Source organism: Melanerpes formicivorus, unplaced genomic scaffold (assembly GCF_026170545.1).
Source record: "Melanerpes formicivorus ecotype bairdi unplaced genomic scaffold, bMelFor1.0.p_v2 SCAF_9, whole genome shotgun sequence".
NCBI lineage: Eukaryota > Metazoa > Chordata > Aves > Piciformes > Picidae > Melanerpes > Melanerpes formicivorus.
Genome location: NW_027142361.1, coordinates 24544584 through 24566266, shown reverse-complemented (window position 1 = coordinate 24566266; position 21683 = coordinate 24544584). Strand labels below are relative to the sequence as shown.

The following is a 21683-nucleotide window of genomic DNA, read 5'->3' as shown; positions in this document are numbered from 1 at the left end:
TTTCCCTTGTGCTTCTCCATTTGGGCTAGCTGTGGTTTTTCTTCCTCTTTGTGGGGGAAAGGAGGCTAGGCCTTTTCTCTCAAACCACCACAGAGTGCTATTATAGAACATTAAAGCCCAGTCCTTATCATTCTTGCTATGTTGTTGGCCTTCTAGCTTGCTTAAATTTGTCACTTTTGCACTTGAGAGTGGAACTCCCTGGTTCTTATGTCTGTGTCTAGGCTTGTTATAAGGGAGATGAAAAGGTTGTCTGTTTGGGGTTGGTTTGGTGTTTGGGGTTTTTTTTTGTTGTTGTTGTGTGGGTTTTGTTTCTGTGGGTCTTTGTTTGTTTGTTTTTAATCAGCAACAACAAAGCTCAGACACACTGTCGTTTGTTGGTCACTTCCTCATTTGCTGGTTAGTTCTGTCCAAATATGCTGCACTGGAATGACAGTTTCTCTCTGTCTGCCCTTACCAAGCAGAGGCAGTTAGGATCTCTTTGGAATCACAGCTATATGGTCTTTATGTAAGGGACTGGAATGTCTCTAACATGAGGACAGGCTGAGAGGCCTGGATCTCTTTAGCTTGGAGAAGAGGAGGCTGACTGGGGGGTCTTATTAATGCTTACAAATATCTAAGGAGTGGGTGTCAGGAAGATGGGGCCAGACTCTTCTCAGTGGTGCCCAGTGACAGGACAAGAAGCAATGGTTATAAACTTGAACATAGAAGTTCCATCTAAATATGAGAAGGACCTTCTTTAGTTTGGGGATGGCAGAGCACTGGAACAGGCTGCCCAGAGAGGTGGTGGAGTCTCCATCTCTGGAGACTTTCAAGGCCCACTTGGATGTGTTCCTGTGTGATCTGCTTTAGGTGATCCTGCTCTGCAGGGGGATTGGACTTGATCTTCAGAGCACCCTTCCAACCCCTTCCATTCTGTGATTCTATGGTTTCCTTTGGCTCCTAGTAGCTGTAATATCATCACTGGTCAGCACTGAAGGATGCTTGATGAAATAGTCTGTCCTGTTTATTGATCTGAGGACATTAACAGCACAGAAACCATTAGGAATAGCCTCCAGCAATAAGTACTTGGACCACAGCTTTGAGCACAGGCATGAGAGTTAGCTGCTCTCATCTTCTGGTTCAAATAGATTTAAGTTCCTGGACAAATTCTGGAGAGTGACTGAATAAATTTCAAAGCCATTTCCAGGCACTGCTTTTGGAACCCTGATGACCTGCAGCTAGGAAAGGTGCCTGTTTGGGAAGCTGTGGCAGTGGCAACAACTCAGTAATGGTTGAGGGCAGAAGACTTGAGGCTTCCACTTCTCACCTGTGGATAACAAGCCTGGCTCCAACAAAGGATTTGGACTCTGGGAAGGAGTTTTTTCCTCCCAGCAGCATCCAGTTTGTGTAGCCTCTGGGGAGGGACTGCTTCTGCAGCTCCCTCCATACTTATACTGCAGGCACAGGTGAAGCAGCTCCAGCCTGGTGCCCACAGAGGATCAGCCATAGAAGTGTACTGACTTTTCCAGTCTCCTACCCCAGGCTGAGTGCTCCCTCATAATCAGACCAAGCTCTGAGGATCTGTGCTGACTTCTTTACAGTTTTTTGAGCCTCTTGTACCCAAGTGTGATGGTGACCACACTTTACTGAGATGAAGCATGGCTGTCATTAACCATTCATGTGCAGAACTTGCAGGGGGAACAAAACATTTATGGGGATAGAGTTCTCTTGTTTAATGTATTAAGTCTGGCAGCAACAACTGCTTTAATTTTGACTTAAAGCACAAGACCAGGTGGTTGGAATGCAAACTGCAGAGGTATTCCACTTACAGGCAAAGCAGCTGGAGCGCTTTCCCTGCCATCATGGACTCAGTGATCTCAAAGGTCTTTTCCAACCTGGTTAATTCTATTCTAAATGGCAAATGGCAAAAGATTTCTGCCCCATGAGCCCTGAGGATGGCTTTGATGGCAAGGAAGGCAGTTTCTTGTCACTGTACAGAAGAGCAGCTTCCCTGACTGGCTTTGGGAGTGCTGTCAGGGGTGATTGAGTGGCTTTACCAAGTATAATAGGTAAGTCATCCAAAAGGTTGCCACCTGCTATCTATAACTGGTGGCTCTGATCCAGTGGGATCCACCCTTCACATTGTGTGAAAGGCCATCAAGAACACACACCAGACTGGTTATGCCTCAGAATCTCCATTGTGAGAGAGCCCAGATGCCTTTAAAGCACTTGGGAATGAAGCAGACACATTTTTACCACCTGCATCACAAAATGTTAGAGGGTGGAAGGGACCTCCAGTGATCAATTCCAACACTTCTGCCAAAGCAGCATCCTAGAATCCTAACATTATTAGGGTTGGAAAGGACCTCACGGACCATCCAGTTCCAGCCCCACTGCCATTGGCAGGGACACCTCACACTACATCAGCTTGCTCACAGCCACATCCAGCCTGGCCTTAAAAAGCTCCTGGGATGAGGCTTCCACCACCTCCCTGGGAACCTGTTCCAGTGTCTCACCACCCTCATGAGGAAGAACTTCTTCCTAATATCCAATCTGAATCTACCCATTTCTAGTTTTGCTCCATTCCCCCTAGTCCTATCAATACCTGACATCCTAAAAAGTCCCTCCCCAGCTTTCTTGTAGGCTCCCTTCAGATACTGGATGGCTACAATAGGTTTCCTGGGAGCCTTCTCTTCTCCAGACTTGAATAGCCTCAACTCCCACAGTCTGTCCTCATAGGAGAGCAGCTCCAGCCCTCTGATCATCATCATGGTCCTTCTCTGGACATGTTCCAGCACCTCCAGATCCTTCCTGTAATAGAGGCTCCAGAACTGAACACAGTACTCCAGGTGGGGTCTCACCAGAACACAGTAGAGGAGGAGAATCACACCCCCCCACCTGCTGGCTATGCTTCTCTTGATGCAGCCCAGGATGCGATTGGCTTCCTGGGCTCCAAGTGCACACTGCTGGCTCCTGTTGAGCTTCTCATCCACCAGTACCCCCAAATCATTTTCTTCAGGGTCAGGTCACACAGGAACACATCCATGCAGGGTTTGAAAGTCTCCAGAGAAGGAGACTCCACAACCTCCCCAGGCAGCCTGCTCCAGGGCTCCATCACTTTTACAGTAAAGAGGTTTCTCCTCATATTGAGGCAGAACCTTCTGATTCCAGCTTGTACCTGTTGTTCCTTGTACTGTCACTGGGCACCACCAAAGCCAGACTGGCATCTTCATCCTGACACCCACCCCTCAGATGTTTATAGACATAAATAAGATCCCCTGTCAGCCTTCTCTTCTCCAGACTAAACAGCCCCAAGTCTCTTAGTCTTTCTTCATAGGAGAGATGTTCAAGTCCCAGGAGGGGAAAATAGCAAGAGGAGCTACAGAATCCCCAGCAGAACTGGGATGGGGGAGATGGGAGCTCCCCAAGAGTTGGATATTTGGGAATTGCCATGCCAGACACACACAGAATAAATGCTATGGAGGAGGAGCATGTGAAGGGCATGCCTTTTTATGGGAGAGGTATGAAGTCCCAAAGGAGAAAATGAAGACAGGGATGAGACAAACAAAAGAATAAAGCAAGAGAAGAGTTAGTAATGCTTGTTGGGAGTGGTGAGTGTGTGGCTGTCTGTGTAAATCCCAAGCCTTAGAAACAGTCTGTAATTTAACAGGAGGGCAAGGAAAGCAGCTATGGTTTAAGAAAAACACCTAAGAACAGGCAAAGAACCTGGGAAGGGCATGAGTCTACTGAAACTGAATCACCACTAGTAGCAGGAAAGTCCACTGCCAGCTTGTGTTATCCAGCAGTGACACATTTTCTCCTCATCCTGCTCTTTGTCCCTCCTTTGTGTGCTCCTAGTACCTCTGCCTGCTGGAGGCTCTGGTCCTGCCCCACTGTCAGGGTGTTTGTGCAGTGACCAGGCTGAAGGGTCTTCAGTTTCTTCTGTGCTTGTGTGAGTTCACTGTGGTACAAATAATTTATGTAAGCTAATTATCAATGTAAAGCTGTGTTGGCATAGAGACATTGAGTGGGAGAGGAAATTGGCTTATAAAGTAAAGGTTTGCAGGGAAAAGGTTTAGCAAAGAGCTTTCTCTGTTGGTGTGGTCCATACTTTGAAGAATGACTGTTTAAGAAAACTTTGAGTAGAAGAAGAATAAAAAAGCCCCAAAGTCAGTGGTTACTGTGCCATGAGCATGCTGCTGGCAAAGCAAGAGCTTCTAAGTTGATGACAAAGCTGTCTGTTAAGCTTGCATGAGGAAATCTGAAGCCTGACAAACACAGCTTGGTTTTCATTTCTAGTTTAAAGCCCATAATCTGTCCAACTTCATAAAGATCTTGACAAAGCTGAGCCAAGTTTTAATGAAACTTGTTTGAGTTGTAATTCCTGGTGGAAACTATGCAGAGAGGCTGGGCTCTCATGCCAAAGCACACAAAAATATGGTTTTGACTGTTATGCTTTAACTTGAGAGTTCAAGTCTAAGCTCACAGTAAAATAAAACTTGGAGACTTATAGACAATAAAAGGAAAAAGTTAACTGGAGTCACAGTTTCATTTGTGTCGTGGTTGATTTGGGGGTTTTGCCTTTTTTTTCCCTTTTCCCTCTTTTCCCCCTCCTTCCTTTTCCCCCTTTTTCCTTTCCTTCCTTTTTCCCTTTTTCCTTTCTTTTTTTCTTTTTTCTTTTTACTGTCCTTTTTTCCTTTTTCCTTTCTTTTTTTTCCCTTTTCCCTTTTTCCTTTCTTTTTTCCTTTCTTTTTTCCCTTTTTCCTTTCTTTTTTCCCTTTTTCCTTTCTTGTGTCCTTTGTCCTTTCTTTTTCTTCCTTTTCCCTTTCTTTTTCTTTTTCCCTTCTTTTGTTCCATTCTTTCATTTCCTTTTCCCTTCTCCTTCCTTCCTTCCTTCCTTCCTTCCTTCCTTCCTTCCTTCCTTCCTTCCTTCCTTCCTTCCTTCCTTCCTTCCTTCCTTCCTTCCTTCCTTCCTTCCTTCCTTCCTTCCTTCCTTCCTTCCTTCCTTCCTTCCTCCCTCCCTCCCTCCCTCTCCTTCCTCCCTCTCCTTCCTCCCTCTCCTTCCTTCCTTCCTCCCTCTCCTTCCTTCCTCCCTCCCTCTCCTTCCTTCCTTCCTCCCTCTCCTTCCTTCCTCCCTCTCCTTCCTTCCTCCCTCTCCTTCCTTCCTTCCTCCCTCTCCTTCCTTCCTTCCTCCCTCTCCTTCCTTCCTTCCTCCTTCTCCTTCCTTCCTCCCTCTCCTTCCTTCCTTCCTCCCTCTCCTTCCTTCCTTCCTCTCTTTTGACATCCAGTACTCTTTGTGTTTTGCCCTAGAGTCTCTTTTGGGAATGGTTATATTAATACTGGCTCTACTCTAAAAGAGGAAGTCAGCTGGACTTCTGTTTTCTTGTTACAGATGTTGTCCTGGAGAAGGCCATGCATAAGTGCATTTTGAAGCCATTGAAGGGCCACATTGAAGCAATGTTGAAAGAGTTTCATACTGCAGATGGTTCTTGGAAACAGCTGAAGGAAAATCTGTGGTTGGTGAGGCAGAGGAGTCCTCAGGAACTGGGAGTGTTTGTTCCAACACCAGACTTTGTGGACGTTGAAAAGATTAAAGTCAAGTTTGTGACCATGCAGAAGATGTATTCACCTGAAAAGAAAGTCATGCTGCTACTGAGAGTTTGCAAACTGATTTACACTGTCATGGAGAATAACTCAGGTATGGTGCTACTCATGGTTCAAGTTCACTTCAGGCTCAGGTTGTCTTGTGGGGGAGGAAATCAGACCTCCCCTTCTCCTGGACCACTTGTACCATGTCTTTGCCCTTTTGATAAGGATTATTCCTCTTTGTTTCTTTCCTGATATCTGTGATGCACCTGGCAGCACATCTTACAAAATCAGTGTGAAGCAGAGTTCTGAAGCAGCTGAAAAAAACCCAAACAAACAACAAAACCAAACCAGCTTTGCTTAATTCTGTAGCCTTTAGAAGCTGGCAGTCAGAAAGGATGTCCTGTGAGCCTTGAATTGGACACTAATTCTGAATGAGTGCATTTCTGGAAATGGTAATAGAGGTAACACCCTGTACTTAGCTGGACTAATTCAGCTGCATGTGCAGTATGACAGCTACAAGTGCTCTCTGTTAATGAGTGGAAGAAAGCAGCCTCTGATCCAGTATTTCTGGTCACTTTGGACACTTTTCTTCTGTATTTTTGAAACAGAAGTAACATCTAAACATGACCTTGAAACCTAGGTAATAAAATGGAATTACAGACCGGTTCAGACCTGCTGAGTAGTCAGTGGCACAATTAAAAGGGCTTTGCTAGGTGACATGAATTCACAGGTGCAACTCTGCTGCCTTATCATACACCACTCTGGTAGATCACCAGCTAAGGTGAACCAACCCTGGTGCCAGTGGGAGACTTGTTTATTGGTTGGTTGTTTTATTTTTCCCTGTAAGCACCTGGCTGACAGTTTTCTAAGTGAGCACTGAATATTTAGCTGGGTCTGGTGCTGATCAAGATGCCTGCTTTCTTTGGAGATTTGAGATGATGATTGGTGAAAGTTTGTGATTCTTAAAGACCACAGACACTTATTGTAAATTCAGGTCCAGGCTCCTGCCCAGCTGCTCATTTCTGTGCAAAATCTGCATTTTAAAGTGGCAATGAGAATGTGGCCTGAAGTGCTGTCCACTGCTTTCCCCATGCTGTGTTACCACATTGAATAAGGTATTTCCAACATGCAGAAGAAAAGTACCAAGGGGCTACTGCCAGTTAACTATTACCCTAAAGGGCTTGGGCTAAGATGTGGCAAATGCTCCTTGGATTACCTTGTTTTGTCAGGTGAAGTTTTTAAACCATGGCATTGAGCAAGCAGTTGTTTGAGCATCTGATTTCTCATGTACTTTCAGCCAGAGAATAGTGTGGTACCTGGGGGTTATGTCTTAGCTGGTGTCACTTCAGATATCAGCCCTTCAGTCATCTGGAGTTTGAACAAGCTTAAGTTAGCTCCTGCTCTTGGTGGGTTTAAGTCACCATCACACTTCTGTAATGAACACAGCTTGGCCAGACCTATATGTATGGCCACATTGCATTTAAACTATTTAGAAAATAATAATAATAATAATAATAATAATAATAATAATAATAATAATAATAATAATAATAATAGTGGCAATGCCAGCGACGAGCAGTGTGAGCAATCTGGCAGTGCAGGCCTAGAGCCTGATATGGTGGTAGTCCATGCTCAGCATAAATGCAGAGCCAGCTAGCAGTGGAGCAAAACAGTGCTGTGTCTGCAGCATGTAGCTAAAACAAGACACTGGTAGCTATAAACATGGACAGTTATCTTGGGACAACAGGACATGCACCTGCATCAACAAACCTCATTGTGTCATTAATAGTTGGACCAATAATCTGTAATAGTGCAATGTGTGGTCACTCAGAAGGAACCAATGAAGCCATGCCAACAGGGCACTCCGAGTTTATATAAGTTGTAGCAGTTGCCTTGCTACACACTTCTGCCTTTCCTGTCTCCTGTTTCTTCTACACTTTACAGTGCTATACTTGCACTACAGGCCTGCTCCATAGGCCTGCACCTCAGGCCTGCACCATCGGCCTGCAACACTGGAACAATAAAGGAACAATACTCGATCATATTGGTCAGTCGTATTGATTCCTATCTCCATCGTCTGATAAATAATAGTAAGACGAAGACGAAGAAGAAGACGAAGAAGACGAAGACAAAGAAGAAGAAGAAGGCGAAGAAGAAGAAGAAGGCGAAGAAGAAGAAGGCGAAAAAGAAGAAGGCGAAGAAGAAGAAGGCGAAGAAGAAGGCGAAGAAGAAGAAGAAGAAGAAGAAGAAGAAGAAGAAGAAGAAGAAGAAGAAGAAGAAGAAGAAGAAGAAGAAGAAGAAGAAGAGACATTCTCTTTATTCATCATCTCTTAGCCAGTGGTAAAGTGCAGGTGGAGGTCAGGCCACACTGGTGTGGCAGCCTTTTGTGAATTCACCAGCTGAGCTGATGCCAAGGTGAACTCAGGCTTTAAAGTCCCTTGCATGCCTCAGGGTGTGCATCATCAGATTTGTCTTGCTAAGTGTACAGGATGAAGCTGGTCTTGGTCTCCTGTTCTATGAGTGTCATATGATGCTCTCTCTGCTGTCCACTGGTATCAGGAAGCTGTACAGTAATACAAACACATTCTGCTGCCTTCACTCACCAGGATAATCTTTGCCTTTCAAACCCTGGAACTGGTAAAAGGGTGTGGTTTGTCTGTCACTGTCTTGTGTTTCCTTCAACTCAGGGAGGCTGTATGGAGCTGATGACTTCTTGCCTGTGTTGACGTATGTACTAGCCCAGTGTGACATGCTGGAGCTGGATACTGAGATTGAATACATGATGGAACTGCTGGATCCATCTCTGCTGCACGGAGAAGGTAATCTGTTAATTTTTATTAGAACTGAGTGAGGGGCATGGGGAGGGGGGATTCTTCCTCATAACAGTTGAGTCCTTTCAAGGGCAGTCCTAAAGTCAGCAATGTCAGTCATGTAACAAGAGAATCCCATGATTATTTCCACCTTAAAACAAGAGAAAGCTGGTTAGCTTGCAGAGTACAGGTCTGAGTGAGCTGGGAGTCTGATGTTTTGTACTACCTTAGGAGGCCATATGTTGTTTTCAGCAAAGAAGGGGAGGGTGCCAGGCAAACATACACTGTGCAAGTACCAAATATGGTTATCCTGCTGTGCCTGAAAATATCTTGACAGTGTTTATAGAGCCACATAATTTAGTTAAATTGTGAGACACATAATTACAGTGAGGGTGGCGAGGCACTGGAACAGGTTGCCCAGGGAGACTGTAGATGCTCCCTCTCTGGAGGTGTTCAAGGCCAGGATGGATGATGCCTTGAGCAACCTGGGCTAGTGAAAAGTGTCCCTGTCCATGGTGGAGTGGTTGGAACTAGATGATCTTTTAAGGTGCCTTCCAACCCACACCATTCTATGAGTCTATGAATACTGAGACTTGGGTTAGATGTTTTGTAAAAGCCTCCTGAGGAAATTCTCTGCCCTTCTGAGGAGAGGTGCTTTAGAGAATATTGCCCCACTTAATCATCTTCAGTTCTTCATGCTTGCTTCTTACATAGTATTTTTACAAGCCCTAAGATTATGTTTCCTGAAGCACTCTTGAATGACATTTGAAGCCCACTAGAGGCAAGAAAACCTCCCTCTTCTCTGTATTCATGGTGATGTTTTCAATAAAGGTATTCTGCAAGCCCCAGAATCTCCCAGTTCATGAGGAAGTGTAAGAGTTCTTGTGACCAAGCTCAGCTGTGAGTTTGTTTCCCATACCTGCTATGTCTTAGCACATTGAAACTCCTGTATCCTCTCACATGCTGGTATGCATGAGAGAGCCCTGCCTGCATTCTTCTAGTTTGGCACTAGTCTCCTTCCTGCTTTGTGTACAGAGCATCCTCTAGTGCATTGTTCAGGAATCTTAACATGGAAAACACTTGAGGTATGAAGCTGGAGATCATTATCATGCTTGAAAGGCAGAAATATTTTGATGGGCTATTATGTCATCTTGTTTTTAATGCAGCAAAAGAGGTCCATTCATTCTCTGACCCTGTCCTTGGCACCAGCTGAGATATTCTGAGCAGAAAAACTGTTTGGTGCTTTGAGGATGTGTAGTTCAAATGAAAGGCCAATGGATGCCATTGGCCAAGAAGGCCATTGACCTACAAGCAGTGTGTGAGAATAAAATAGAATTAACCAGGTTGGAAAAGACCTTTGAGATCATCGAGTCCAACCTATCATCCAACACCATCTAATCAGCTAAACCATGGCACCAAGCGCCCCATCCAGTCTCTTCCTAAACATCTCCAGTGATGGTGACTCCACCACCTCCCTAGGAAGCACAAATGTTCTGTGAAGAAATTCTTCCTAACATCCAGCCTAAACTTCCCCTGGCACAGCTTTAGACTGTGTCCTGTTCTGGTGCTGGATGCCTGGTAGAAGAAACCAACCCCCACCTGGCTAGAACCTGGCTACCCTTCAGGTAGTTGTAGACAGCAATCAGGTCTCCCCTGAGCCTCCTATTCTCCAGGCATTCTGGCTTGCATCAGGAATAGTGTGGCCAGCAGGAGCAGGGAGGTCATTGTGCCCCTGTACTCAGCACTGGTTAGGCCACACCTTCAGTCCTCTGTCCAATTCTGGGCCTCTCAGTTTAGGAAAGATGTTGAGTTGCTGGAAGGTTGTGACCGTTTGAGGCGGTGCCTTTAACAAAGGGATATTATGGCCGAATGTTTGTAAATGAAAGACGGATCTAAACTAATTTCATTGGTGGAGAGGCAAAAGCACTGCCTTGAGTTTTGATTCCCAGTGGGAATAGTCTCAGTTGTTCTTCTTTCTCTTCCTTGCAGCAGCTCACAGCTTCCTGGGCTTTCGGCCAAACTGACCTTGAAACTGATAAACTGCAAGGCCTGTATTAACTGCTTTCCAATTAACAACTGGTTTTTTTTCTCTCTCTTTCTAACCCTCTCTGGGGAAAAGGGGAGAGAAGGGGGAGCAGGGGTGGGGAACCCCCCTCAGCAGAGGAGGGAACTCTCATTTCTGTGCTACTTTGTTGTATATTTCTGTATATATTGTAAATACTGTAAATTCTGTACATAAACCTGCATTTCCTAAACTGCTTTGTAAATATAGCACCCACTCCTTTGCTAATCCAGCTGTGCATTTTTTTTTCCTTTCAATTTTCTTCCCTCTACTCACAGGGGGGGGAAAGGGCCCGGCCTTTCCCCCAACCCTACGACAAAGGTGTCCACAGAAGGGCAACAAAGCTGGGGAGGGATCTGGAGCACAGACCTGTGAGGTGAGGCTGAGGGAGCTGGGGTTGCTTATCCTGGAGAAGAGGAGGCTCAGGGGAGACCTTATTGCTCTCTACAACTCCCTGAAGGGAGGTTGTAGGCAGGTGGGGGTTGGTCTCTTCTCCCAGGCAACCAGCCCCAGACTCTCATGTATATGTGTGTGTAGGCAGATTAAAAAAAACAAAAAGAATTGTGTTTGTACATATGACTGTGTCCAGTTGGACCTAGCCTGGTGTCTGTGACCACTCTGAGAAGTCTTCCCTTGCTGTCCCCCACAGGAGGCTACTACTTGACGAGCGCTTACGGAGCACTTTCACTGATCAAGAACTTCCAGGAGGAGCAAGCTGCTCGGCTCCTGAGTTCAGAAACCAGAGATACTCTCCGGCAGTGGCACAAGAGGAGAACAACTAACAGGACAATACCTTCAGTTGATGATTTTCAGGTAGAGCTTAGGGATGAAGACAAAAAAAAAATATCCAACAAACCAGGGCATGGTTTAGGGGGATTTGTTTTGTTGGAAATCTCCATTTGAGAGGTATGATGTACAATGATTCTCTTAAGGCCACAAGGTAAGTGGAGTGAAGCAGTAGTGACAGTATGGCTGGCAAATCTGCCTTGGTTTTGAAGCCTTTGCACTCTGAAGTCTTTGCACTCTACAATAGGGTGGTGTTATGATGATGCAAAGAAAACACTAAGTAATGGAGCTCTTGCATCCTCACTTCTATTTATGTCAGATGGAGTTAGAATTGGAATTAACCAGGTTGGAAAAGACCATCGAGATCATCCAGTCCAACCTATCACCCAACACCATCTCATCAACTAAACCATGGCACCAAGTGCCTCATCCAGTCTCTTTTTAAACACTTCCAGTGATGGTGACTCCACCACCTCCCTGGGCAGCACATTCCAATGGCCAATCTCTCTTTCTGTGGAAAACTTCTTCCTAACATCAAGCCTAAACCTCCCCTGGCACAGCTTGAGATTGTGTCCTCTTGTTCTGTTGGTGGTTGTCTGGGAGAAGAGCCCAACCCCCACCTGGCTAAAACCTCCCTTCAGGTAGTTGTAGACAGCAAGAAAGTCTCCCCTGAGCCTCCTCTTCTCCAGGCTAAGCAACCCCAGCTCCCTCAGCCTCTTGTGCTCCAAACCCCTCACCAGTTTTCTTGCCCTTCTCTGGACACACTCAGCAACTCAACAGCTTTCCTAAACTGAGAGGCCCAGAACTGGACACAGGACTCAAGGTGTGGCCTAACCAGTGCTGAGTACAGGGCAGAATGACTTCCCTGCTCCTGCTGGCCACAATGTTCCTGATCCAGTCCAGGATGCCCTTGGCCTTCTTGGCCACCTGGGCACACTGCTGGCTCATATTCAGTCTACTATCAACCAGTACCCCCAGGTCCCTTTCTGTCTGGCTGCCCTCCAGCCACTCTATCCCCAGCCTGTAGCACTGCATGGGGTTGTTGTGGCCAATATGTAGAATCCAGCACTTAGATGTGTTTAATCTCATGCCATCATATTAGAGCAAAGAGAAACTGAATCATGTCTTAGATTCAGCTTCTCTGTGAGCTTTCCTGTTCCAAAGAACAAATGCAGGTTTCCAGTGGTCTGAAGTAGTACAGTTCCCCAGTAGCTAATGGTGGCATACAGCAGGCATAGAGAGGAGAGGTGGGAGAAGAGTTTGTTGCAGTTTTGAAGTTTAAGCAAGGGGTAGAGTTCTGTGCTATGGATGTCTTGATGCTTGTTTGTGGGGTTTTTTTCTCTCCCCTCAATTCCTCACTGCTCTTTCAGAGCAGGGCAGTAACTTCAACTGAAGACTAACAAACCACTCAAAATTACTTCACCTTTTAAATCCAAGCCTGCATGTCTTTTGTATAGTATGCTGTTGAATGTCTGTTCAGAGCATCAATTTGTGGACTGAAGCAAGGAAGATGTTGGAATTGAGAAGAAAGAATTTACTCTGTTGTATTCAGTTGTTTGCAGTTCATCCCACAGCACAAAGCTGGCAGGCTAATGACAACTATCAGTTACATATGATGTAATTAAGAGCTTCAGAAAGGGGTAGAGTCATCAAGAGAGAGTGAAATCTTTCAGTTGAGGCTCCTACTGTTTTATCAGTGTCCATGCAAACAACTATAGAGCAGAACAGGAAGGAGTTGGGAAAAGAAGCAGTCCTCCACAACTTGCCTCTTTTGAAAAGAACTCTTTAAGAGAAACTCCAAATTATGGACAGAGCACAAAGCTAGGTCCATCTTCTTGAGATCCATTTCCTATTCTGCTTACCTGCACTTAGGTGTCACATTCAAGTAGCTTGAGTCTCCGTTCTATCTAGCAAAACACTAGGGTTTTCATAGGAGTATTCATCACTATGTATTTCTGCTGGCTGACTGAATGACAAGATTTTCAGCAGGATCTTTCACTTCATTTTACCTTGTTTTCTTCAGCAAAGAACTTCAGCCAAGGCAACTGTGCAGCTGGATGCCCTGCTGGGTGCAGGAAGATGTAGGGGATGAGGGGAGAGCTGGCACTGAGTGTGTCCAGTGCACTCCTTCTGTTGTCTCTTAAAAGACAGCCTTGAATCAGTAAGGTCACACCACTTCCAGGCTATGCTTGGCACAAATCCAAGCATTCCCTGCCTGCTCAGATTGGCAGTTTTTCATCTTCTTTCTCCCCATCCTGCAATCTGAAAGGAAGCACCTTTCCTACGACCCACATGCAACACAACTTCAGCTCTACTCCTCTTTCTCACGCGGAACCAGGATGTGGTCACTGCGTGCTGCACCCTTCCTTCTTTGGGCCCTGGAGTGCCTTCATCCTCCCTCCCTCAAAAGGATGGAGAAGCAAAAAATACCTTATTTTGATGATGATTAAGTATAACTGCATAAATAATTTTGATACTTAGTGTTATAGATGACTCCAGGTAAAAGTTTTTGGTAACAGATTTATTGGCACTAAAAGATCGTCAAAAGGCAATAAAAGCAATAACAGCAAGCAAAGCAGCGTGCTGGGCTTGAGAGGGGACAAAACCACCTCCACAGCAGCCTTACAATAGCTTTCTTCATCTTATATAGTTACATAATCTACATAAACAAGCTTATGCTAAATAGAAGGCAGGCATATGATAATGAGTCTTCAGAATAGGTGATCAAATCCCTTCTCCCTACATTCAGTGTGGTAAGGGTCAAAGCATCCACTTTCACACATGCTCAATTGTGCAGGCTTCTTATCTGAAGAAAACAAATTCCTAGTTCTGAATGTTTATCTTTAAGACAGCTCCTTCTCAGCCATGATGTCTCCAATTAACCAGATAGTATCCTTGCAAGTCTGCAAGATAGGTTTCTTTCCCTTTACCCTCTAAACAGGCCTCACAAGATCCTGACCCTTAATCCCAGTGCACTCTAAGTCTTATAATTTTAACACAAATCACCAGTATATTTCGGAAAGCATGCACGGACTCCCATGTTGGTGAGGCAGGAATCGTTTATTGGTACAGAACAAGCAGCTTATATAGGAAAAATCGAGCAGGGTAAGTAATTCCCTGACATTCTTGCACCACTGCTGCTAATTGGGTTTTCTCCTTTGATATGCAGCTGTCCATTGTTATCTTCATCCCATATCAGGTTGGTCTTCTCCAGCATGGAGGCAAGCGTCCTCTTGTCTGTCACGTCAGGTTGTTTACCACGGTCAGCTCTTCTTTATCATCAAGCCATCCTTCCAGTATCAGTGGCCTGTTGTTCTTTCTTGTCCTGAAACCTTCCATAGATACTTTCTGCTTTCCTACAACTCCCCATTTTTATATTGTTTAAAACAGCAGCCATCACTTGTGTTCTGACCATCCTCATATTCCTAAAAGCTATGATTACAAATACCATTAATACTACAATTACAATACCAATCACTACCAGGATTCCACCTATAACCCACACTCGTAGATTCAGACCTGAGAACCAATTTTTTGGATTCAACCAGCTAAGATCTTTGTTCAGTGCTTGCCATGTTGAATCAATCCACACCTGTTGTATATTTGCTAATTGCAGTTCCAGCTGATGCTTCAATGTTTGGACATTATATTTCAAGGAGCTATCGAAGGCCCCTTGTAAGTGTGATCTTACTGAGTTCCAATCGTGCTGAGAGTCATTCCAAGACAAGGATGTTACACACATGTCCTTCTTATGATATTCCCAGTCACACTGCAGCATCATATGGGTCTGCAAGGCAGCTTGTTGGTCTCCTAACCAAACAACGCTGGCTTCAAGTGCATATAGCCTTGCCATTATTTCCTCATCTATAGCTTCCTGCATCTGCAAATCATTTGTCACATTGGTTAATAAAGTTCTCACTGTGTCTGCAGTTTGTATGCCCTTTGTCAAAGCTGTAACTGAAGCAGCAGCAGATGCTAATATTATCACAGCTGATATTATAGCAAAAATTAACCATCCCACAAATCTTTTTGCCCTTTTTCTAGAATCTTTTAGTCCCTGGTCTAATAGCCTGATAACATGGTCCAATCCATTCTCACTCTCCCATCCTCCTGTCATATTCACTGGAATCCATACCTCTGCCCTTCTTCGGAAGGGAATAATCATGCTCCGCTGATCAATGTCTTTATCAATAATACAAGTCTTAAAAGTAATATTGCTACAACTAAGATGATACATGCTTGATTTGTTATAGATTATACAATCAATGCCTATTCCTAATACATATGGGTGGGTAGTAGACACAGTAGCAAAGGAACTACGTAGTACACGTTCTACTAAAATGCCTTTACATGAGAGGTCTTTTAAATTGTGACAAGGCAAGTCCTTCTGACAATACATCAAGGAACCTTCAACATTAGAGTTTAAATGAGAAACACAACCTCAAAACATACAAAACTGCTACTGCCAGGTTACACACTCACACACACACCTTTCTTTTTTCTTCTTTTTTTTTTTCTTTTCTTTTTTTTTTCCTTTTTTTTCCCCTTTTTTCTTTTTTTTTTTTTTTTTCATTTTTTTCCCTTTTTTTCTTTTTTTTTCTTTTTTCTTTTTTATCTCCTTAATGATTTCCCCTGGGTCCTTTTACAAATTTTTTGGTGAGCTGTTGGATCACGGGATCACGCTTCACACACACACACACACACACCCACACCCCCGCTCACCACTTAGGGGAGAAGCCCTTAGCTGCTCTGGGAGGCACACCACTCCCCTCACCTAATGGTCCTACCAAGAGGGGAGCTGTGGGTTCAGCCCTCTCCTTGGGCTCAGGCCAGCAACTCACAATCACTTCTAATTGCCTTGTGGATAGTCCATCTATCGCTTCTGTTGGAATACCTTTCTTCTGACCCACCAGGAGACAAAGGGGGGATTCAAAATGATGTTTTAATTTGTTAAGATATCATATGACAGAGACTGATACACGGGAGCAGTCCCACCTCCTGGTCTGTTTTCCATCACTACTGGCATCGCACCATCTGTAACATTTCTGTATTTATAAAACCTTTATCATCTTTATCCATCAAAACATCAGAAATTGAAATTTGCAATCATGTAGCTACACTTGGAACATGTTCATTAATCAACAATCCATTAGACATTTTAACACCATCCTGCACATTGCCTCCTTGATAAAGCATCCCATTCTCCCTCACCCCCATATTACTCATAATAGCGGCAGGAGGTACACAAACACCTCCATAAGGTGACAGGGGGTAGACAAAGCTCCCGCCTGCTGGGGTATAGGAACCGAATGAGGCTGAGGGTAAAAACCTGCTGGAAGAGGAAAGTGATAGGGAACAGAGTTAAAAACTTCAGTAGTGGTATTTAAAGGAAGAGAGGAAGATAAACTTAGTGCTGTGGGTTGGAAAAGTGGCTGGTTTGATTTGTCGAGCGATTCTTGAGTAACGGAGCTGTCAGAATCAAAATAAATTAGTTTTTCATCGGTTACTTGAGTTGGTGGTTTTAACTTTGCATCTGGTTTTCTTTGTTTCTTCTGCTCCGTTTGAGGATTTGCTCCTTCTGTAGCTGCGACATCTGCCTTAAGCGGAGGTACCTGTGGATATAAACCTGGCTCCTTCTCTGTATCGGTGGAGCCCTGATTGAAAGGGTCATGCGGCTCTGGGTCTGACTCAGAGCCGCTGTCTGCGTATTTTGCATTTGCATCAGGCAATGTCTTAGACTTCTTAAGGGGCACGTCAAACGGCCTCTTTCGCTGTTGAACTAGGAGCTTTTGTGTCCGTGTTCTCATTAGCGGGTCATCAGTGCCTATTCTTTCCTCCCCCGTGTGCCCTGCGGCCAGACCGCTTTTTTCTCTGTGTTGTGTTGTTTGTAGGAAGCTCAACCTGCTTCTGAGAGCCAGCACGGGTAATGGGAGCGTTTAGAGTCCCCGAGGGTGAAGTGCTGTTAGGTTTACTCATTAGCGTGGTCAGCGCTAGCCATAGTATGCGCCACGTTATTAAAATGTCCGGTGAAAAATCATCCCCGAATTTTTGTGCTTCTGAGAGGGTCTCTCCAACCCTGTTCCACTCTGTTAATTCGTATGTCCCTGATTCAGGATACCAGGGACAATTGCGATTTATCCACAGCAAAAGAAGGGTAAGTTTTTGAGAGCTCAGTCTGTACCCTTGCTCTTTGATAATTCGCATAAGCACATCATGGTGCAATTGCTGTGATCTCGTGGCTCCCTGGCCCATATTCTTCCCCGGCCGCAGTCCCCGTACCTGACCTGCAAATGTAGGGGATGGACGCGTCGTTTTGCTCACTTCTTCTGTTCGGCTCACTGGGGGTGCAATCCGAGGGTGAGTCTGGACAAAGATCTCACTGAAATTCCCGATACGGGCGCCATTATTTCGGAAAGCATGCACGGACTCCCATGTTGGTGAGGCAGGAATCGTTTATTGGTACAGAACAAGCAGCTTATATAGGAAAAATCGGGCAGGGTAAGTAATTCCCTGACATTCTTGCACCACTGCTGCTAATTGGGTTTTCTCCTTTGATATGCAGCTGTCCATTGTTATCTTCATCCCATATCAGGTTGGTCTTCTCCAGCATGGAGGCAAGCGTCCTCTTGTCTGTCACGTCAGGTTGTTTACCACGGTCAGCTCTTCTTTATCATCAAGCCATCCTTCCAGTATCAGTGGCCTGTTGTTCTTTCTTGTCCTGAAACCTTCCATAGATACTTTCTGCTTTCCTACAAGTATATTCATAACACTTAGTGTAAGAGTTACAGGCATTTGCACAAACTTCAGCCTTTCCTTAAAGCAATCCTTTCCACCTAAAAGGCCAGGCACTTACAGACAGGCCCTCTGTGCCAGGAGACATTCAAGATCAGATCTGATATGGCCCTGGGTAGTTGGAGGTGTCCCTTATGACTGCAGGGGGGTTGGACAAAATTACCTTTGAGGGTCCCTTGCAGCCCAATGCAATCTGTGAATCTGTGTGTTAACCAAACTGGAAATTTGTTTTACCTTACCTTGGGTTGATTTTTAATATATTTCTCCATACTATGTAAAATTAAAAGGATTAGTTCTAATTAGTACTGTGTCCAGTTCTGGAACCCCTATTACAAGAAAGATGTGGTCATGCTGGAATGTGTCCAGGGAAGGGCCATGAGGATGAGCAGAGGGCTGGAGCGCCTCTCTTATGAAGACAGACTGAGGGAGTTGGGGCTGTTCAGTCTGGAGAAGAGAAAGCTCTGAGGAGGCCTTATTGTGGCTTTCCAGTATCTGAAGGGGGCTACAAGAAACCTGGTGAGGGACTTTTTAGGGTGTTGGGTGGTGATAGGACTAGGGGAATGAATCCAAGCTAGAAAAGGGGAGATATAGATTAGATATTAGGAAGAAGTTCTTCCCCATGAGGTTGGTGAGACACTGGAACAGGTTGCCCAGGGAAGTGGTGGAATCCTCATCCCTGGATGTTTGTAAAGCCAGGCTGGATGTGGCTCTGGGCAACCTGATCTAGTAGAAAGTGTCCCTGCCCATGGCAGGGGGCTTGGAATTAGATGATCCTTGAGGTCCCTTCCAACCCTGAACAATTCTGTGATCAATCAGGTTCAGTCCCAATGGTTTAAATGCTGTTGCAAAGCTTCAGGGTTTCGGCCTACAAGCTATCAAAAATACTTCAATAAAGACAAGAGTGGGACATCCATCATGTGAAAATTCTTCTCAGTCTTATCTTTTAACAGCTTGCCTTTATGAAGTGTCACTTTTTACCATTGTGATTTAGCATGCCATTTATTCAGCATACAAACATAGGTACAGGCTTAGTCAACAGACAGGTCATTCTCAGTGTCATTCCCCCCCCCCCCTTTAATTTTCTTGGGTTTTAGTCTTTAATTGCAGTTAATTGGTTGGGTTTTTTTAAAGCACATGGTAGCAGGCTGCTTTGTTCATGTGTCCAAGTTTTTTGTGGGTTTTTTGGTTTGGTTTGGTTGGCTGATTTTGAATTTATTTTCTTTTCCCCTCCTCCAGTTGTTCCTTTTTATTTCACTTCTTAAATGCTTTCTGAAAGGCAGACCTGAATTTCCTTGTAGGGCATATATAAAATTGGTCTATCTTACCAGAGCTGTAAGCATCCATCAGTTTCATTAGAGAAAACAGGTTCAAGTTTTGCCTCAAAAATCTCATGGATTGACTCCAGTTTTGGAGGGTAATTTTTCTGTCTGCATCCCTCTAAACCTTAATTAAAAATGCTGTCATGTGAAGCTTGGTTGCAACAGGCTTAGACACCAAATTGCCACCAGTTACATGATGAAAGTGCCCTACATGAGGATGGATTACTGTCTGCATACCACAGTGTACAAGTTGTGGTGGGTGGAAGGGCAAGGCCAAGAAGCCTCCTCCCTTCCCCCTTGTAAAGTAAAAGGGAAAAAAAAATTGAAGGGAAAGGAAAAAAACCTCGCAAGCTGAATTAGCAAAGCAGTGGAGCTATATTTACAAAGCGATGTAGGGTTTGCAGGGAGATATTTACAAATTTACAATATCTACAATATATACAAAGATATACAACAGAGTAACACAGAAATGAGAGTGAACCCCTCTCGGCAGAGAGGGGGGTTCCCCACCCCCTCTTTCCCCTCTCTCCCCCCTTTCCCCAGATTAGGTTAGAAGAGAGAGAGAGCGAAAGAAAGAAGTTAAAAAGCAGTTTTGTGTTAATTGGAAAGGAGTTAATACAGGCCTTATCAGTTTTTCTCTCAAGGCCGGAGCCTTGGCAGAAAGCCCAGCACAGGGACAGAGAGCAGCCGCACCGTAGAAAGGCGGAAGCAAGACTGATAGAAAAGTCGTGGAAATGTCCAGTTCACTCCCAGTTCCGAAAAGTGCTTCCTCCCACTTCACCAATGAAATTAGTTTAGACTATTCCTTCCGTTTACCAACTTCCGTCCACCATATTCTCTTTCTTAAGGGGGCAACGTCAACCGGCCACAGTCCACCCCTTCTAAACAATTTCATTGGCTGTTCATACTGTCCATCTAATCCAAAACGATATTTACAGTTCGTGAGTAAAGTTCATAGTCCATTCCGGCTATGCTCAGATGTAGATGATTCAAAAGTCCAAGAAAATCAGAAAATGAGAAAAATGGAAAACAGTTCATTTCTTCACCGATGAAGCGAAGAAAAGAGAAACAGGGAAATCTCAGGGTCTCTTAGTTGACTCAGGGCTCTCAGGGATCTCAGGGTTCGTGCACCGTAGACTCCTCGTTGATTCTTCCTTTGGACGCGATGTAGCTATACAACAGTTTGAAATTAACCTCTTTCAGCTAAAGTTAAACTTCTTTGTGGAATACACTGAATTTCACCATTCTCTTGCATTACCCAATAAGTGTGACCCGGACCTTCAGCTGAAACCACCCCTCGGACAGGTTTAGCCTCTCCTGAGGGTGAAAATACCCAAACAGTTTTACCTAACAGATTCTTTTCTCTAACAACAGGAACTCTATCACCTTCTACTTTCCGTAGCAAATCTGAATGTGCAGGTCCAGCTCGGTTCACTGAACCTCTACTATTTACCAGCCAGGTTGCTTGTGCTAAATGTTTTTCCCAGTTTTTCAAAGATCCACCCCCCATGGCTTTGAGAGTGGTCTTCAACAAACCATTGTAGCGTTCAATCTTCCCTGAAGCTGGTGCATAGTAGGGAATGTGGAATATCCACTCAATACCGTGCTCTTTTGCCCAGTTCTTTACAAGGTTGTTCTTGAAATGAGTTCCGTTGTCTGACTCAATCCTCTCTGGAGTTCCGTGTCTCCACAGGATTTGTCTCTCCAGACCAAGAATGGTGTTGCATGCAGTTGCATGTGGAACTGGATAAGTTTCCAACCATCCAGTGTTTGCCTCTACCATAGTACGCACGTATTGCTTACCAGAACGAGAATGTGGTAGAGTGATGTAGTCAATCTGCCAAGCTTCACCATACTTGTACTTGGACCATCTGTCACCATACCACAGGGGCTTAAGTCGTTTTGCCTGCTTAATAGCAGCACAAATGTCACAGTCATGGATGACTTGCGTGATAGCATCCATGGAAATGTCTATGGATCTGTCACGAGCCCATTGGTATGTCGCATCTCTGCCTTGATGTCCTGATGAATCGTGAGCCCACCGAGCTAAGAATATCTCACCTCGGTGTTTCCAGTCGAGATCAAGATTAGAGTCCATGTCTACTTGAGAAACTCTTGCAGCTAGATCTGCCTGATGGTTGTGTTGCTGTTCCTCAGTAGCTTTGCTCTTAGGAATGTGAGCATCGATGTGTCTCACTTTCACTGGAATTCTCTCGATTCGATCAACAATGTCCTGCCATAGGTTGGCTGCCCAAATGGGTTTTCCTTTTCTCTGCCAACCACTCTTCTTCCAGTTCTTTAGCCAACCCCATAGAGCATTGGCTACCATCCATGAGTCGGTGTAGA

The 21683-nt window shown here is 44.7% G+C and overlaps 1 protein-coding gene across 5 annotated transcripts in view; it reads left to right on the top strand.

Moving 5' to 3' along the window:
- Window positions 1–21683, top strand: part of RIN2 (Ras and Rab interactor 2) — a 213231-nt gene that overhangs the window by 183709 nt on the left and 7839 nt on the right. For 4 of the 5 annotated variants that reach the window (XM_068143233.1, XM_068143231.1, XM_068143232.1 and 1 more), the window contains 3 exons: window positions 5372–5677; window positions 8256–8387; window positions 11090–11253. In XM_068143233.1, the coding sequence (XP_067999334.1) occupies window positions 5372–5677; window positions 8256–8387; window positions 11090–11253 (602 nt within the window). Of the gene's footprint in view, window positions 1–5371; window positions 5678–8255; window positions 8388–10367; window positions 10817–11089; window positions 11254–21683 lie in introns of those variants that run through there. The other variant, XR_010987887.1, reaches the window with a different exon arrangement.